The sequence below is a fragment of the Camelus ferus genome, chromosome 10 (genome assembly GCF_009834535.1).
Source record: "Camelus ferus isolate YT-003-E chromosome 10, BCGSAC_Cfer_1.0, whole genome shotgun sequence".
NCBI lineage: Eukaryota > Metazoa > Chordata > Mammalia > Artiodactyla > Camelidae > Camelus > Camelus ferus.
In genome coordinates, this window is record NC_045705.1 from 8,258,272 (window position 1) to 8,272,845 (window position 14,574).

General features: G+C 46.2%; 1 protein-coding gene across 1 annotated transcript in view; it reads right to left on the minus strand.

The window, feature by feature from the left end:
• Positions 1-242: 242 nt before the first annotated feature.
• Positions 243-14,574, minus strand: part of ENDOD1 (endonuclease domain containing 1) — a 30,082-nt gene continuing 15,750 nt past the window's right edge. Inside the window, 1 exon segment of the mRNA XM_032488300.1 lies at positions 243-4,408. Coding sequence (XP_032344191.1) covers positions 3,224-4,408 — 1,185 coding nt within the window. The 3' untranslated portion in view covers positions 243-3,223.

A 14,574-nucleotide genomic window follows, 5' to 3' on the forward strand; every position in this document is an offset into this window, starting at 1 on the left:
CTTTTCAGAGAAACAACATGGAAAAGAGGTTCTGGGGCCTGTTTCCATGATCTAACCTTCTCTCTGTTTTCTCACCTATGATTCAAAATTGAAGACAAACCAAACAAACAAAATCCAGATGGGAGTGGAAATGGCTTGAGTTAATGTGGATCAAGAAGAAAAATGGAAAAAAATAAAAATCACAGATAACCCCCCAAACCTCATTTCAACCACCACTCTTTAGCTATTTCACCAAGAGGCTAGTGAGTTGTCAACAATCACTTTATTGAGCATTGCAAGGTGCACAGCATTGTACATAGCTTGAAAATGTCAAGTTGACTTTAGTCACACCCTCTGCAAAGGCCTCCCCGACGTCCATGGTTTCTGGTTTTCCCTCCTGTGCTCCGGGGTCCAGGCTGGTAATCAAGTGCGCCATGTTCTCTCCGCTCCAAGGTGGGACCTGTGCATTGTTGATCTCTGCAACCTGGGTGTTCAAGTGCACGTTTGACAGATGAATGACTGCGTGGATGGCTGCTGCTTCACTCTAGCCCCTTCTCCCAACCCCTTGTCTGCATTTAGGGGCAAGTGCTGATGCTGAGTGAGAAGCGAACGCTCAAAAGGCACAATGGAAAAGAGGAGTGTCCAAGGGCGTGGCTGATCCACAGACTAGAAAATCAGCTCCGAAATCACGAAGAGTTGGCTGACCTCCCCAGGGGCCTGAGGACATGGCAGAGCCACAGGAAAATCTTCAAGCCAGAGGTGGGGCTCATGAACCTGAACTCCCAGCTCAAAGCCCACAGCAGCTCACTGGGAACGGGGTCGGCAGAGCCAGCGAACCAGTGGTCCAGAGTGGAGTCTCAGCCGCCTAAACTTAGGGATATTTTTTGCTTTATTATCCCTTTCCAGATTTCCAAAAAAGGCCACATCATAATAAATAAATAAGACACTAAGCAACCAGAACTGAAAAGGAGGACATTTTCAAATGGTTCTCAAGCAGCAGTTTGGATGCCCTGCTCCTTCTACGGTGCCAGGGGGCTCAAGCTGCCGTGGAAGTCCCTTTGGGCCTTACAGGATGCAAACAAGCACGACGAGGGAATGTCGATCCCACAGGAGGCAGTAAGCATGATGCTGTGCATGGATGGTAATCACGTCATCACATAGGCCAGTCCAGCTGGTTCATCAGGGCCTAGCCTGTTTGACGGATGATGGAGAAAACTCTGCCACGGTCCAGGGAGGCAGCTGCACGGTAACCTCCAGCACCATATATCTGACATCCCAGGTGTGATGGGACGGGTGCAGAAGACCCCAGCTCCTGACCTGCCATCAGCCAGTCTCCCTGGACCTCAGCTTCCTTATCAAATGAGGGGTTAGCCAGACCATCTCTCTGGTCCCTTCTGAGATTCCCTTTCTTTCATCCACCAGGATTCTTGACCCATCAGTACAAGACAAACCCTCACCCTTCCACGTACCTTCACGCTGCAGAAATGAAGGGAAGCCTGACCACAGACTTTTACGCTCACAAACAGAAATATTAGCAAACCTCCGCACGAGAGTCTTAGAGAAGCTAGTGCACGGCTCCCTCTGACATGGACACGGCCTGGCGCCCCACTCCCCAGCCCTGCATCACAAACTGATGGGGATGGTAGTTTGCTGGCTGCTCTTCTACTTTGGGTCCAATTCAATGATTCTCCTACAAAACATTAACTCTGATTACACTCACGTTTCTTGTCCGCCAACTTGATGCAAACGGTTGGCCCATTCTTCTCTCCCTGTTGCCTTTCTGGACCCCAAGCTTTTGCATCTCACTTCTAGATGAGTGCTGGCCTGCACTCCCCCAGATCAGCATTTTACACTTGGCCCTTTTCTACCTCCCAGCAACTCTTGAGGATGTTCAGAAAAATCCAGGTGGTTCCATCTCAGCTGTGGAAGGCAGAGTAAAGTTTGGGAGGTTCTGCTTCCCCATATTATCAGTTTCAGTGCTAGAATTAGAATGACAAGTGCTTGATCAAAACGTTGGTGGTGAGCTCTCAGACAGAACTAGCATTAGTGGGAGAGTTAGGTGTTTCAGCCTCAAACGCACTCTGAAAGTAATTTCCTGAGATAATGATTCTGAATCAAGTTTCTACATACACAAACTTAGATATATAGGTGTATGGATTTTTTTTCCCTAGATGGCTAGAAGAGTTTTTATTCTGTGGCTCTCATCTATACATTGGTACCAAAACAGTCCTTTAAGGACAGAAGTCAGAGTGTTCTACTGAGCTGGGTACTTGCTTGAAGTGTAAGAGAAACTGCTCTAGGATGTTATCGAATATGAATTTTCATATTATCTTGACATATAGGTCTCTGAGCTCAGTCTTGTCAGCCAGAGATTTAATATATGTCAAGTTAATCCGAGCTTGGAGAAGGATGCTCTCGGACCTACAGCACCTTCTCAGAGCAGCGGTCTGACTCTTATGTTCTCTTCTTTAAACTTGGGAGGACTATATTAGACTTTTCAAGGGGCAAACAATCTTTTCCCTTGCATTCAGAATTTGTTATGCCACATCTGGCATAAATTGCTTATCATTACCTAAAATAGAAAAAAAGGATGCAAAATTCAACTCTGGAGCAAACAAAACAAAACAAAACACCCCCCCCCTCAAACCAACCTGATAGGCCCTTAGGAGCCATGGAAAGCTAAGGGATATAGCAGATTCCATATCCTAAGAAAGTTATCTCAGCAGGGAAGCAGAGCTGCACTTCACCAAGTCAGCCAAGTTGGGGAGAAAGAGAAACAAATGTTAACGAATTGGCCAGGAATATTTATATCGGTTTTGCCTTGAGTCCCAGAGAGTAATAGGAGGAGTGAGATTCCCTTCTCCTTTTCTTGGAAACACTTTGGTTTAAAGCTGTCCTCGTTCTCATTCTTCCCTCTCCTGTAATTTTTAATGATCACAAATGAACAGCAGCATGTCTCGCATGGTGATCTGTGTCACAGTGAATAACTGAGCAGCTTGGAAGTTCACCCACATCACAGCCGACAACCTACACGTAATCCCACCCTGAGCATCTCTCTAGGGTCATCTAAACTGTACCATCTTCCTTTGCAAAAACATGCAGACACTCCCACCAAAGGCCAAAATATAATAATTGACAGTGAACAGAAACCCACAGAACAGACAAAATATTCCAGCTTTCTCTATTAAGAAAAAAAAAAAAAAAAGCAAGTTCCCTGTGACTGGGCACTCTGTTTTCTGAGTTCTTATAACTCCCCAGGATTGTCGAAAGTCATCTTGTACCCAATCCACTTGCAGACGGTAAAAATGGCCTGAAAAAGGCCACCCATGGTGCCAAAAGCTGTGTCGAAGAGCAGAGAGATGATGCCACCAAGGCCCACGGCGATGTCCCGGCACACAATTGGAACTGCGCCTATGGTGTACACAGGGAAAGTGGCCACGTCCACGAGGACGCGGACAGGGATGCCCAGGACGCGGCACACAACCTTGAGCAGGCAACAGAGGATCCGGAGAATGGCCCTGGTGATTCTGACCACGACTTTGAGTACCTTCCAGGGAATGCTCGCCAACTCCTCCCCGATGGTCAAGAAGTATGAGATGGTGGCTGAGCCCAGGCGGTAAAGGGAACTTTCTATACCGTGAATCACCTGTTTGGTGACAAACCACAGGAAATACACAACGTACTTCAGGACTCCGATGGCCAGGCAATAAATTAATTGGCAAAGCTTGATGAGCGGGGTAGCGATGAAGCCCAGGAGTTTGCCCAAAAGGCTACTCCTTTCCCCGGCTGGCTCTGGAGGCAACAGGGCGGACCTCGTGCCCCTCGCGCTCCCTTTCGACTGCACCATCCGCTCTTCCTCCTGGACCTGGTTAACCACCTCTAGGATTTTTTTCATTTTCTCTGTATCTTGTTCAGTTTCCCCACAGTTGTTCTGGAACAGCTGTGGGTTGTACGGAAGCAGTTTCTCGAGTTCTTTCACCATCACATCTTCTATGACCTCCGCGTCCCGGGGATGCTGGACAAAGCCCATGGCCCAGCCTCCTCCGGGGACAGCACAGCAGGCCGCCAGCCATACGAACTCCGGGACGCTCACTCTGCCTCTGACTCTGAGGTCTGAGGGCACCGCACCTGTGAGGATGTAGAGCTCGTCCCCGCCGCCACACTGCGGGGTCAGGGCCCGGTCCATCAGGCTGTGGAGATTCATGTACCACCGTTTCTGGAAGGATGGGGTCATGGGAGCTGCATTTGTGAGTGTGAACGTGGCCTTGGGGGAGTCGCCGCTGAGGGAGAATGGGTACAGCTGTCCTCTCTCGTAATCAGAACCCAGGTAGTCTGCATTCAAGGCTTGCTTGCCTCCCAGGCTGTTCGCAGAGGTGGTGGCGTCAGCCTCCTCAGTCACCTCCTCCAGGTTGCTGCTGGGATCATCAATCTGAAAGAAGAGAGAAACTGCTGAGAAGCGTCCCTGTTCACAGCAGGCAGGTGCCCTCAGATCATTCTGCCAGGACCCTAGAGAAGTCCCTTTTGCATGAACACGTCAGCGCTTGGGTTTGGAAGCGTGCACACACTTCCTTCTAATACCCCACAGTCCTGATGTCTGAGAGCATCTTTCAAACAGGCTGTTTCCAATTTCACGCACTGTGTATACTCCAGTCCTGCCCTGCAGTCATGCCCCATCGTACACTCACACAAATACACCAGCAGGACGTTGGTGTGCAATCAGCTGTGGTTTTATAAATCTCATAGCTCTTTTGGGGAAGACTTTTTCCATGAGATTCAAACTGATCACGGAAATGAAAGCCAGAGGAAAGCAGACCTCAGCAGGCCCATAAAAATCAGAACCGCCATTCTGATCATCAGCGACCAATGTCGGCTGCAATTTAACAAATATATTCTTAATAATTTTGTGTACTTCGGGACATATGAAAAACAGTCAACTCTAATCAGAGTATTTAAAGCAAATGGTGGGAAATGTATAGATTACTGTCAGTTATTAGACACTTACCAGATCAAGCTAAAATCTGACCTACATTTGACCTACTGCTTTCCTTTTTTTTCTTTTTTTTTTTAGTTTCTGAAAAAAAATTTTAAATTGAAGTATAGTTGATTTACAATGTTGTGTTACTTTCTGGTGTACAGCATAGTGATTCAGTCATACATATATTACACATACTCTTCGCCGTTATAGGTTATTACAAGATACTGTAGTAACAATATACTTTGCTATACCGTATGACCTTGTTTATCTATTTTACATACAGTAGTGTGTATCTGCTAATCCCAAATCCTAATTTATTCCTTCCCCTGAGCAACTGCTCTTTGAGCCTAATATCCTCATAACATTTGCTATTTATTAACAATTCATTTTCTGTCTAGGTCAATCCAGATATGTTGCCTATATCAATATTGATCAATATAGACATCTCTCAGTTCTTTTTTTTTCCTTTTTAATTCAGCAGTATAATGTTTCCTTTCACTTTACCAGTCTAAAAGGATGAAAGGAAAGAGCTCAGGCTTGACCCAGAACTGTTTTTTAGCTCCCACACTAGGCTGTAAATTCCTTGACACCAGGGACCCTGTTTACAGGACCCAGTCAAGGACTGACACATACTAGAATCTCTAGGCGCTCTTGTCAATGTGAGATGGTCGTCATGGCAGTATTTATAACAGCAGGAAGCTGAACCAACCTACATGTTCAAAAACTGGGAACAGTGAAGTAAATGATGTTTATATCCATCAAAGAAATCTCTCAAAGCCATTAAGAAGCATTTGTAATTATGAACAATTTGTAATGATAGGGAGCTATGTGTTAGAATGTTGAAAGGAAAAGGCAGATTATAAAATTAAATAACAATTTTTTAAAGTCTAAAGCTAGGCAAGAGAAAACTTTGGCAGGAAACACATGAAAATGTCTGCTGTGGCTGTTTGACTCCTGGGGGTACAAGGGGTATTTTTTTGGCCTATATTCTTGTTTCTCCCCCTGCACCTCTCCTAGCCACATCAACCCACACGTTATTTATGTGTTACTTTCAAAAGGAAAAAAAAAAAAAAAGAAACTAACTAGAATAAGTAAATTCTTACTAATTGATTCCCTAGAGTTGGTGCCACTCACTCAACCTGTCACTAAACCCAAGGGAGGTCAAGGCCATGTGGACTGCTGCACCTCCTGTCAGGAGGGCAGCCAACTGTGTGTTTCTCTGGTGCTGCAATGGCAGATATAGGCACGCTCATGCGTGTACGTACGGGGTTGGTGAAGGCAACGGATGAGCCAGTTGGGGTAAAAGTAGGAATATTCACTGAAGTCTGATGGAGCAATCCATAGCTCACCCTTCAAAGCTGTTCCATTCCTTCCACCCGCCCTAGCATTGGAAATGATCCTAGATGGTCCCACTCCCACCACATCCCTGTAGGACACAGATAAGAAGCTCATTCATTTTGCAGAGCTTCTGCTGCTGCTCTCCTGTAGCTGAAAGATATACTCCAGTGGAAATATCAGTCTTGTTCCTTAATCATGAGATTGAGACATCCCAGAGCCAAGCTTGTAGAGTCTTGGGTGGAAGGTCAGGAATTTCAAGATGCCTGTTTCTCCATGGTTACGAGGGTACTGTGTCTGCATTGAGCCTGGTGTAGCTTCTCTCTCCCACCTAGGGGAAGCCTGGAGCTGGTGTTTTAGTTGGAAGCCATGTAACAGAGCATCGGGCAGCATACTGGTTCACCTTCAGCCCAAGGGCCACCTAGCGAAGAAACAACGCCTACGGGGAAGGCAGGGTGGAGCACAAGTGGAGAAAAGAGAGATCCTGGGATGAAGAAGGGGAAGGAAGAAAAGAGAGTGAGGTAGGAGGAGAAAAGGAAAGGGATAAGAGATTGGGGGAAAGAGAAGAAGAATGAGAGAGAGAGTGTGTGTGAGTGTGTGTGTGTGTGTGTGTGTGTAACAGACAACACAATGTCTTGCTCTTAGACAGAAACCAGGACTGTGGGTTGATTTACTTCCAAACGTCAGAGCCTGATCTCCCAGCTGCCAAGGCCAGAGTAGACTTAGCTGGTTGCTTCTGCATCCTCTCAGGCCACTTGAGTTCAGGGGGCTCCAGCTTTCTGCCACGGCTGTGTACCTGGCAACCAGGTTAAGCCATTTCTGCCCACACTCCACAGGCACGTGGGAAATGGGACCGGTTGAATGGAGGTGGTTAGGAAGGCCAGGGCTCAATTTCACAATGGGCCTGTGCACCACCCTGCCCTGGGCCTCCCGAGGCAAAGCAGAAACTAAACATACACTCTTGATGTGCACATGAAAGCTGAGTCACCAGGCAGGAAGCAACTGGCTAGAGAAGTTTCCAGATTACTACTACTACCCTTAGAAAGTGGTCAGTTGGCTGGTCCCCAGGAGGCACTGTTCCTCTCAGCACCTCACTTGGCCACTTGCTTTTTCTTCTCTACGCTGGCTGCTGTAGCAGAGAACAGCAAGAACAGCAAAACTTCTTGGAGAAAAACTGTCAGGTGTCCTAGGCTGGGCTTGTCTGGTCATAACCTCAGTTCAATACACTAATGTATATAAATCAGTGTGAATGCTGCTAGTCAAAATTAAAACACAAAATAAACAACAGAGAAATTTCCCAAGGTTTAGCTAAGCCAGTCTTAAATATCTGACAAAAATACCAAAGAATATTTTATAAGACCATATGTTGATCTTCAGTGAATCCTCTATTCTCTCCTTTGAGGATCCAATTATATCAAAGTCTCTCTTTCCTTTCTGTGACTTATGTTCTTTTTCGTATTTTACGTCTCATTAACTCTTTATATTGCATTCAAGGTGAGCTCCTCAGATCTATCTTCTCATTCACTAAATCTCTCTTTAGCTATAGTTTAGTTTGTTGAGGTGTTTTTCTTTTTTTCTTTTTGTTTTTCATTTCAATGATTCTTTTTTCTTTTCTAGTATTTCTATTTGGTTCTACTTCAAATTCTCCTCCTTTTATTTTCATCTTGTGGAATTCTTTTTTTTTTATCTTTCAATAGTTTAGACATTCTTAAAAGTCCTTTTATGATTTGTCTATTTTATTTGGTTTTTTCAGTTTGCTTTGTTGCTGACTTCAAGGCGGTGGGTATACTTAAGTGCTTTGTAATTTCTGCTTGTAAGCTCATCCTTATAAGAGGTCTATGATGCTTTGTTGAAAAAGACAAAAGTGAAAACAAAGGCAAATCTAACAGGACTGCTTTCATAGTTGCCTCTGTTGGAGCCCTAAAGAGTTCAATGATTCTGTACTGGTTTCTGAGTTATTTTCTCAGTTCAGGGTTTTCACAGGGAGAAAGCAGTGCACATTTGGACCCATTGAAAGGAAAGATGACGACTTTAAGCTTACTTCTGGAGGGTGGCCATTTCCACTAATGACACAGTATAAACAGCTACTTCCTGTAACAACTCGCAGGTAGCTTTCCCGCCTGCTGCACCAGTGCCACAGCAACTTGCCAGCGCCCAGCTTTACTTGGTGAGCCCAGTTCCAGATCCCTGTTATGAACAGGGTGTGTCACTGTCCCCAGGCAGGCTGAAGCCCCCGCCCCTGGAGTCCGTGTGGCTTCCCCCACACAGCTTTGGCTGTTGGTTTCCTATATATTTCTGGCACCTGAAAATTTCTCTTTCTTATTTTTTCACTGAAATATGAATTTAATTTAAATATATACATATATATGTATACGTATGTATGTGTTTGTAGTGGGAGGAGAGGAATTCCACATCTGCCCAGGAACTTTGTTTTCCCCACTAGTTAAGGTTTATAAAGTTTCTCATGAAGTATCCCTTGTTTCTTTTTGTAATTCATTATAGATTTATCATCTCAAAATTTATTTACTTCACTTAAATCTTTTTTTTTTTTTTCTATTTAGACTACCCTCAGATAACTGTTTGGTATAAGTAGATCAGTAGCTGTCAACACCTTTACTCATGTGTCAAGAACTTGACAAGCTGAAGTCTCTCACTAAGAACAGGCTACCGGGACTCCTAGCCCTTTCCCAAATCACATCAGCCAGCTTACAAACAGTCTAATTCTGTTTGGTGTTTGTTTATTTTTACCAAGTTCTTTGCATTATCTATTACCTGTAATTGTTCACAAAGGTATTTCTGTCTTACTGAAATTTATTTCCACTGCTTCTCTATTTTGCAACTTGGGGTCATTAAAAAGTGGATGTTACATTATGAAGTCACTTTACCATATAATTTATTAAACATATTGAATCCCAGGGCTTTATAATAGTCTGCGAACTGATCTCCACTGAGAGAAATGCCCATTATGACTCATACTTCCTGTCTTCAAACCAGTTTTTTAACCTATGACACAACTTTCTTCTGATCCAAAGATGATTAATGTTTTAATATCATTTGTTGAAGAGTCATCTGAAAAATCGAAATAAAATCAGTAGCTTTCATGTATGGAAAACTGTGCTAAACATAACAAGGATATTTGATTTACAAGTGTAATATATTCTTTGATGCACTGTCATGGAAAAGGCAGATGTATTTTTCCAAGCTCTCTGCAGACACAGTTTAATGATCTGGTTATTGCAATTATAGTAAATTACCAGCAACACTGCTTCCTAAAGACAAAAATACACCTATGATGTCAGAGGTAATTTCAGATTACAATTTCTGGGTTATACTTGCCCATTTGCAAGCACCACTAATCTTACTCTTTGGTTTCCCAGTGGAGTCACTGGATGGAGGGACAGGTACAAAGCTCTCTCTGTGTAATCACCCTTGCTGGCCCAGTCCCCCTGGGCTGCTGATGTAATTTGATACAGCTCCTGTGTTTAATGGAAAAATTTTCTTTCCTAATCACAACATGTTAAGTAGGTTTTAGAAGAATGAGCCCCCCCACCTTCCACCAGCATCCTGCCACATAAATAATCTTATAATAAATTCCTTTTCAAATTCAGTACCAAGAAAAATGGTTCTTTCAATGAGCTAGTCTATTTCCTTATACCAGACAGTAAAGGACATTTAAATCTATGGGATTTCTTTTTTGCTTTGGAATTAAATGAAGGGAGACTTTCAATTTTCCTGCTAATATGCATGGAAGGAAAATAGACTAATAGAAAATTGAGAAGGAGGGCTAGAGAGGAAATATTCACCCATTCCACAAGACGTATTAAGCGTATTTATGTGTGATCGTTACTGCAGGAGAAAGCATTGGGACTGGTAATAATAACAACCACCACCACCATTTATCAAGTGCCACACGCCGGGCACTATTCTAAGAACTTTACATGTATAAATCAGTGAGTGGGTGCACTACGTATTCACTCAAACTCACAAACACTAGGTACTGTTATGATCACATTGGACAGGTGGAGAAACGGAGACACGTCAAGATTCCGCAGCTTATTCAAGGTCGCACAGTGAGTGAGTGGTGGTGTCACAGTGTGAGCTCAGGAGGTCCAGCCCCCTAGCTGCTGTTCTCAGTCGTGGCTTCATCTGCCTCAACATAAGCCTTCACATCCAGAAACTCACCATCTACTTAGGGAAACAATGCACAGACACATACAAAGCTCAATAGGAAACCAAGAAAAAAACAACAGTGTAATGCAGATAAAGCTAGGAGCCAAATAAATGTTTGAGCAGTCAGATTTCAGAGGAAGGAGGGGCACGAGGAAGGCAGTCAGAGAAGACATTTTACTTTTTGAAGAAAACAGAAGCTGAGAGGGGGTTAGAAGGATGTGCAAGATTTTGATACATTGGGAGAAACAGAAAGGTCAATCAGGCTTAACAATATACAAAGGCTTGGGGGCAAAGACCAGCAGCCTGTGAAAGGAGGATTCTGTGTAAGGAAAAGTGAAAGGCTTAACTGGAAGGAATAGCAGGGACCAGACTATCAATGATCTGATACATAGACAACAAGTCATAGAACAATTATAACCACCACTCACCGGGCGCTCACTGTGTACCAGGCACCATGGGATGTGCTTTACCTGAAGTATCTTTTTTAACCCTAACAGGATCCCTATTACTTTATAGAAGGTGTAACTGAGGCTCAGTCATTGAGCAGCGTGCCAATGTCACCCTGTGGGTGAGGCTGGGTGACGTCGAAAACCCAAGTGGTCTGACGTCAGTGACCATAACACACTACTGCTCTCTCGGCTTCCTGGATGCTTTCAACCCTGTGCTTCCAAATCTGAACTTGACCTGTTACCCAGTGGACATTGCCTTATGGCTTCTGAGGCCAGAGCATCATTAGGGACGTGTAATTCCAGAGAGATAGACACCTGCCCACACTGGACAGGAAAGCCAGGACCATGAGGCAATGGAGGGAATGGAAAGGGAAGGGCATGTGCAAGATCCTGGAAAGAAGGAGCCTCAGGAGGTGGTGGCTGATCCAGGAGGGTCCGGGGAAGGTAAAAGATGATGCCCCAGGCTGGAACCGAGGTCGCCCGGAAATGAAGGGGAGTGGAGGGAAAGCGGACAGGCTGCTCTTTAAAGGAGATGAAACTGAGCGGCAGAAATATTTTACAGCAGCTGGAGATACAGAACTAGAGCTTGGGTGCCAGAGTGACGCTGGAGGCAGAGGAGTAACATCAACAAAGGCTCAGCCTGGTGCACACACTTCCTGGGGCCCGAGCACTGCGGTGTGACTCAGGGAGGATCTGCCCCGCAGTGCATGTAACCCTGTGGCGCTCAGGACAATAGTAAGTACACAAATGAATGTGTCTACTTTAATAGCTATGCACTCATGTTGACTGTGTCCTGGGAAAACATAGCCAGCATTTCATACACACGGTTCCATGGATATTATTATTTAGGATAAGACTACATTTGTTTTCCAAGGAGTTGATTTCAAGTCAAAGTAAAGCCCAAATTTCAAGTAAACAGCAGCACAGGTGTCAGTCTTGTAAAGCAGGTTTGCAAATGACTATAATTTAGAAAACCCTGCACCGCTGCATCCCACTTACCCGTCACACAACCCTACCAGGTACGCATTACCGTCATCTCCATTTTACACATTGGAAAATTAAAATTCAGGTAAGTGACAAGTACAAGGTCATCCAATTCGTAAGTGGCAGAGCCAACGAGGCTTATGGCCAGCATCTCAGACTCAAAAGCGTCTAGCCCTGAGCCAGCAGCAGCCCACACCTCTAGGTGAGGAAGGGACATCCAAGACCCACAGGGCAACTGACCCAACACTGTAAACTGATTGTACTTCAATTAAAAAAAAAAAAAAGCCACAGAGCGGCTGTGCTAGAGGACAGTTGCGGGGTGAGGGGGTGCCAGGGACAGAGAGAAAACTGGGAAACAGATGGGGCTGCAGGAGAATCGATTGTCCAGTGTCACTTCAGAGTCAGGAGGACAAAGCTTCAGCTAGAGGATGACCAACAGTGTGTGGCACCTGCACAGAGAGGGAAGGGAAGGACGGAGACAGAGGCTGAGGGCTCTGATGATTAGAGAGTCATTAGTGAGGCTTCAGAGGGTGAGTTCCACGGGGGGCTCAGCAAGGAAGACAGGTTGTGGACATGCCTGGATATGAGCAAGATGAGGCTGCAGAACAGACCTCCTGTTTGCGACGTCTTTATGTAAAGGCAGGAGATGAGTAGAGTCTTAGCTGGAGAAGCAGGGTTTACAGGGATAATCAAAGATGGTCCTCTAGCCCCTCCCCCACATGCCCAAGGAAGAGGGGGTGTTGGGAGGGTGGGGCTTCCTAGGTCTCTGTACACAGGAGCATCTTGGGGCTTGAGGGCATCTCAGGGGGATGATTGACAAGGTGGCTAGAAGGGCACGGGGCCACTGAGCAGAGCCCCTGTCCCTGAGGGTTCCTGGTCTGCAAAATCCTTGCAAACCTCAGGAACCAGTGTCACTGAACCACTGAAACCAGTGTGTTTGGCACTGAAGACAGTGGAGGAGCCATTTGTTGAGAGAGTGACAGTGATCCGCTGGACACAAACAAAGCTTCAGCACTTGTCAGCATCCAGGTGGGCAAGGGCCAAGGGCTGCAGGTGACGGCTGATGGCAGTGCTGATGTGAGGGGACTAAGCAGGTGCAGATGAGGAGAAACAGGCTCGGGGGACCTGGGGACGGGGAGAAGGCTGGGTCCAGCAGGTCAGCAGCTGGCAGGTGGAGGGGCCAGGTGTGGTTCTGCTGCTGCTGGGCGGCTGGCATGAGGGTAGACAGTGGCGAGGAGTAGCGGACAGAGGGGATAGTTGTGCTGGGCAGGCGGACCACCAAAGTCAAGGTGGGGAAGGGTCTGTCCTTCCCAACCAGTGAGATCACCTCCACATGTTGGAAGAATCCTCTCACTTGCGCTCCACAATACCCTTCGGATACACACACGGTTTCCTCCGATTTGCAGACGAGAAAAGAGAGGCTCCAGAGAGGACAGACTGTCCTCTAGTTCTGCTCCAGGACCTGCCCGTGGAAACGCTGGTCATCAAAACGCTGGTTGGGAAGCTTTGCACTGATTCGCCACGGGAAGGGTGGAGCTTCCTTCCCGGGCAGAATCCTAGGCTGAGACTGGATAAGCACATGCTGAAGACGATTCTGGCAGGATCCAGAGATCAGGGGACCACCTAGTGAGCGCCTAGGTAACTCGAGGGATCGAGGCTCTCTCCTTTGGGGTTTACTTTTCAACGAGAGTTACATAATCGGACGAGTTGAACAGTGGGTGTTCCCGTGTTGTCTTTGCTTTGTGAACTACAATCCACACACAGACGTTAAAGAGATGCTCTCACCCCGCTGCCCGTCCCCAGGTGGGTTGGAGGACCGCCCCTCCCCCGCGCCCCGTACGAGGAACCAAGCCTGCCGCTGACAATCGGAACATCAGATAATCTTATCAGAGCCGGAGCTGGACGCCGCAGACAGGCCCTCCGCCCAGTCCCACGCGGTAGAGTGAAGTCGATCTGAGGAGTCGGACCACGGAAGATACCCGGCGCCGGAAAGAGCTGCCTTTCAGAAAAGAACGGGAGGCCACTGGGGCCGCAAGAACGGATGGAGGGCATTGGAGGAGGAATAAACCACGAGGCCTTCCAGCTCTCAGGAAGGGCGTAAACAGAGTTCTCATCTACCCAGTTAAGAAAAAAAAATCCTCCCTGCTTGGCACATAACTATCCTTTATCCTCTGGGGAATAGAAACAGCTTTAGAAGAATTAGAAAGGGTTGTTTTTTTTTTTTCTTTTCTTTTTTTTTGAAGGAATGAGAAATGCAGGGCTTTTCATTTCCTGAACAGCCCTCCAGCACTCAGGGAGCCTCCCCGATGCCCTCCGCCCCCCTCACCCTGAATCACCCAGTCTCTGGACTCCCCCCGGGCCGCTCACACACCTCCCTGCCTTGGGGGAGGGGCGGGATCTGCAGCTCTCCCTGTGCTGTGCACACTGCAGGTGCTTAGCATGCTTCTGTGACAACGAACAGTGGAGAAGCAAAAACAATGGCCTAAGAGTTCTCTCCTAAGTTGGAAAAAGGTGGAACCCAGGAGGGAATGAAAGGATGTTCCGCGTTCATGTCAGACCTTCCTTTTTCTTCAAAATTTGAAAAAAAATAAATAAAAATAAAGGTAGGAGAGGATGAAAAAAATGCATCAGTCCTAAACTGGCACTGCGTGTGGGCAAGGGAGGGCTTGCGAGGAGGCCGGG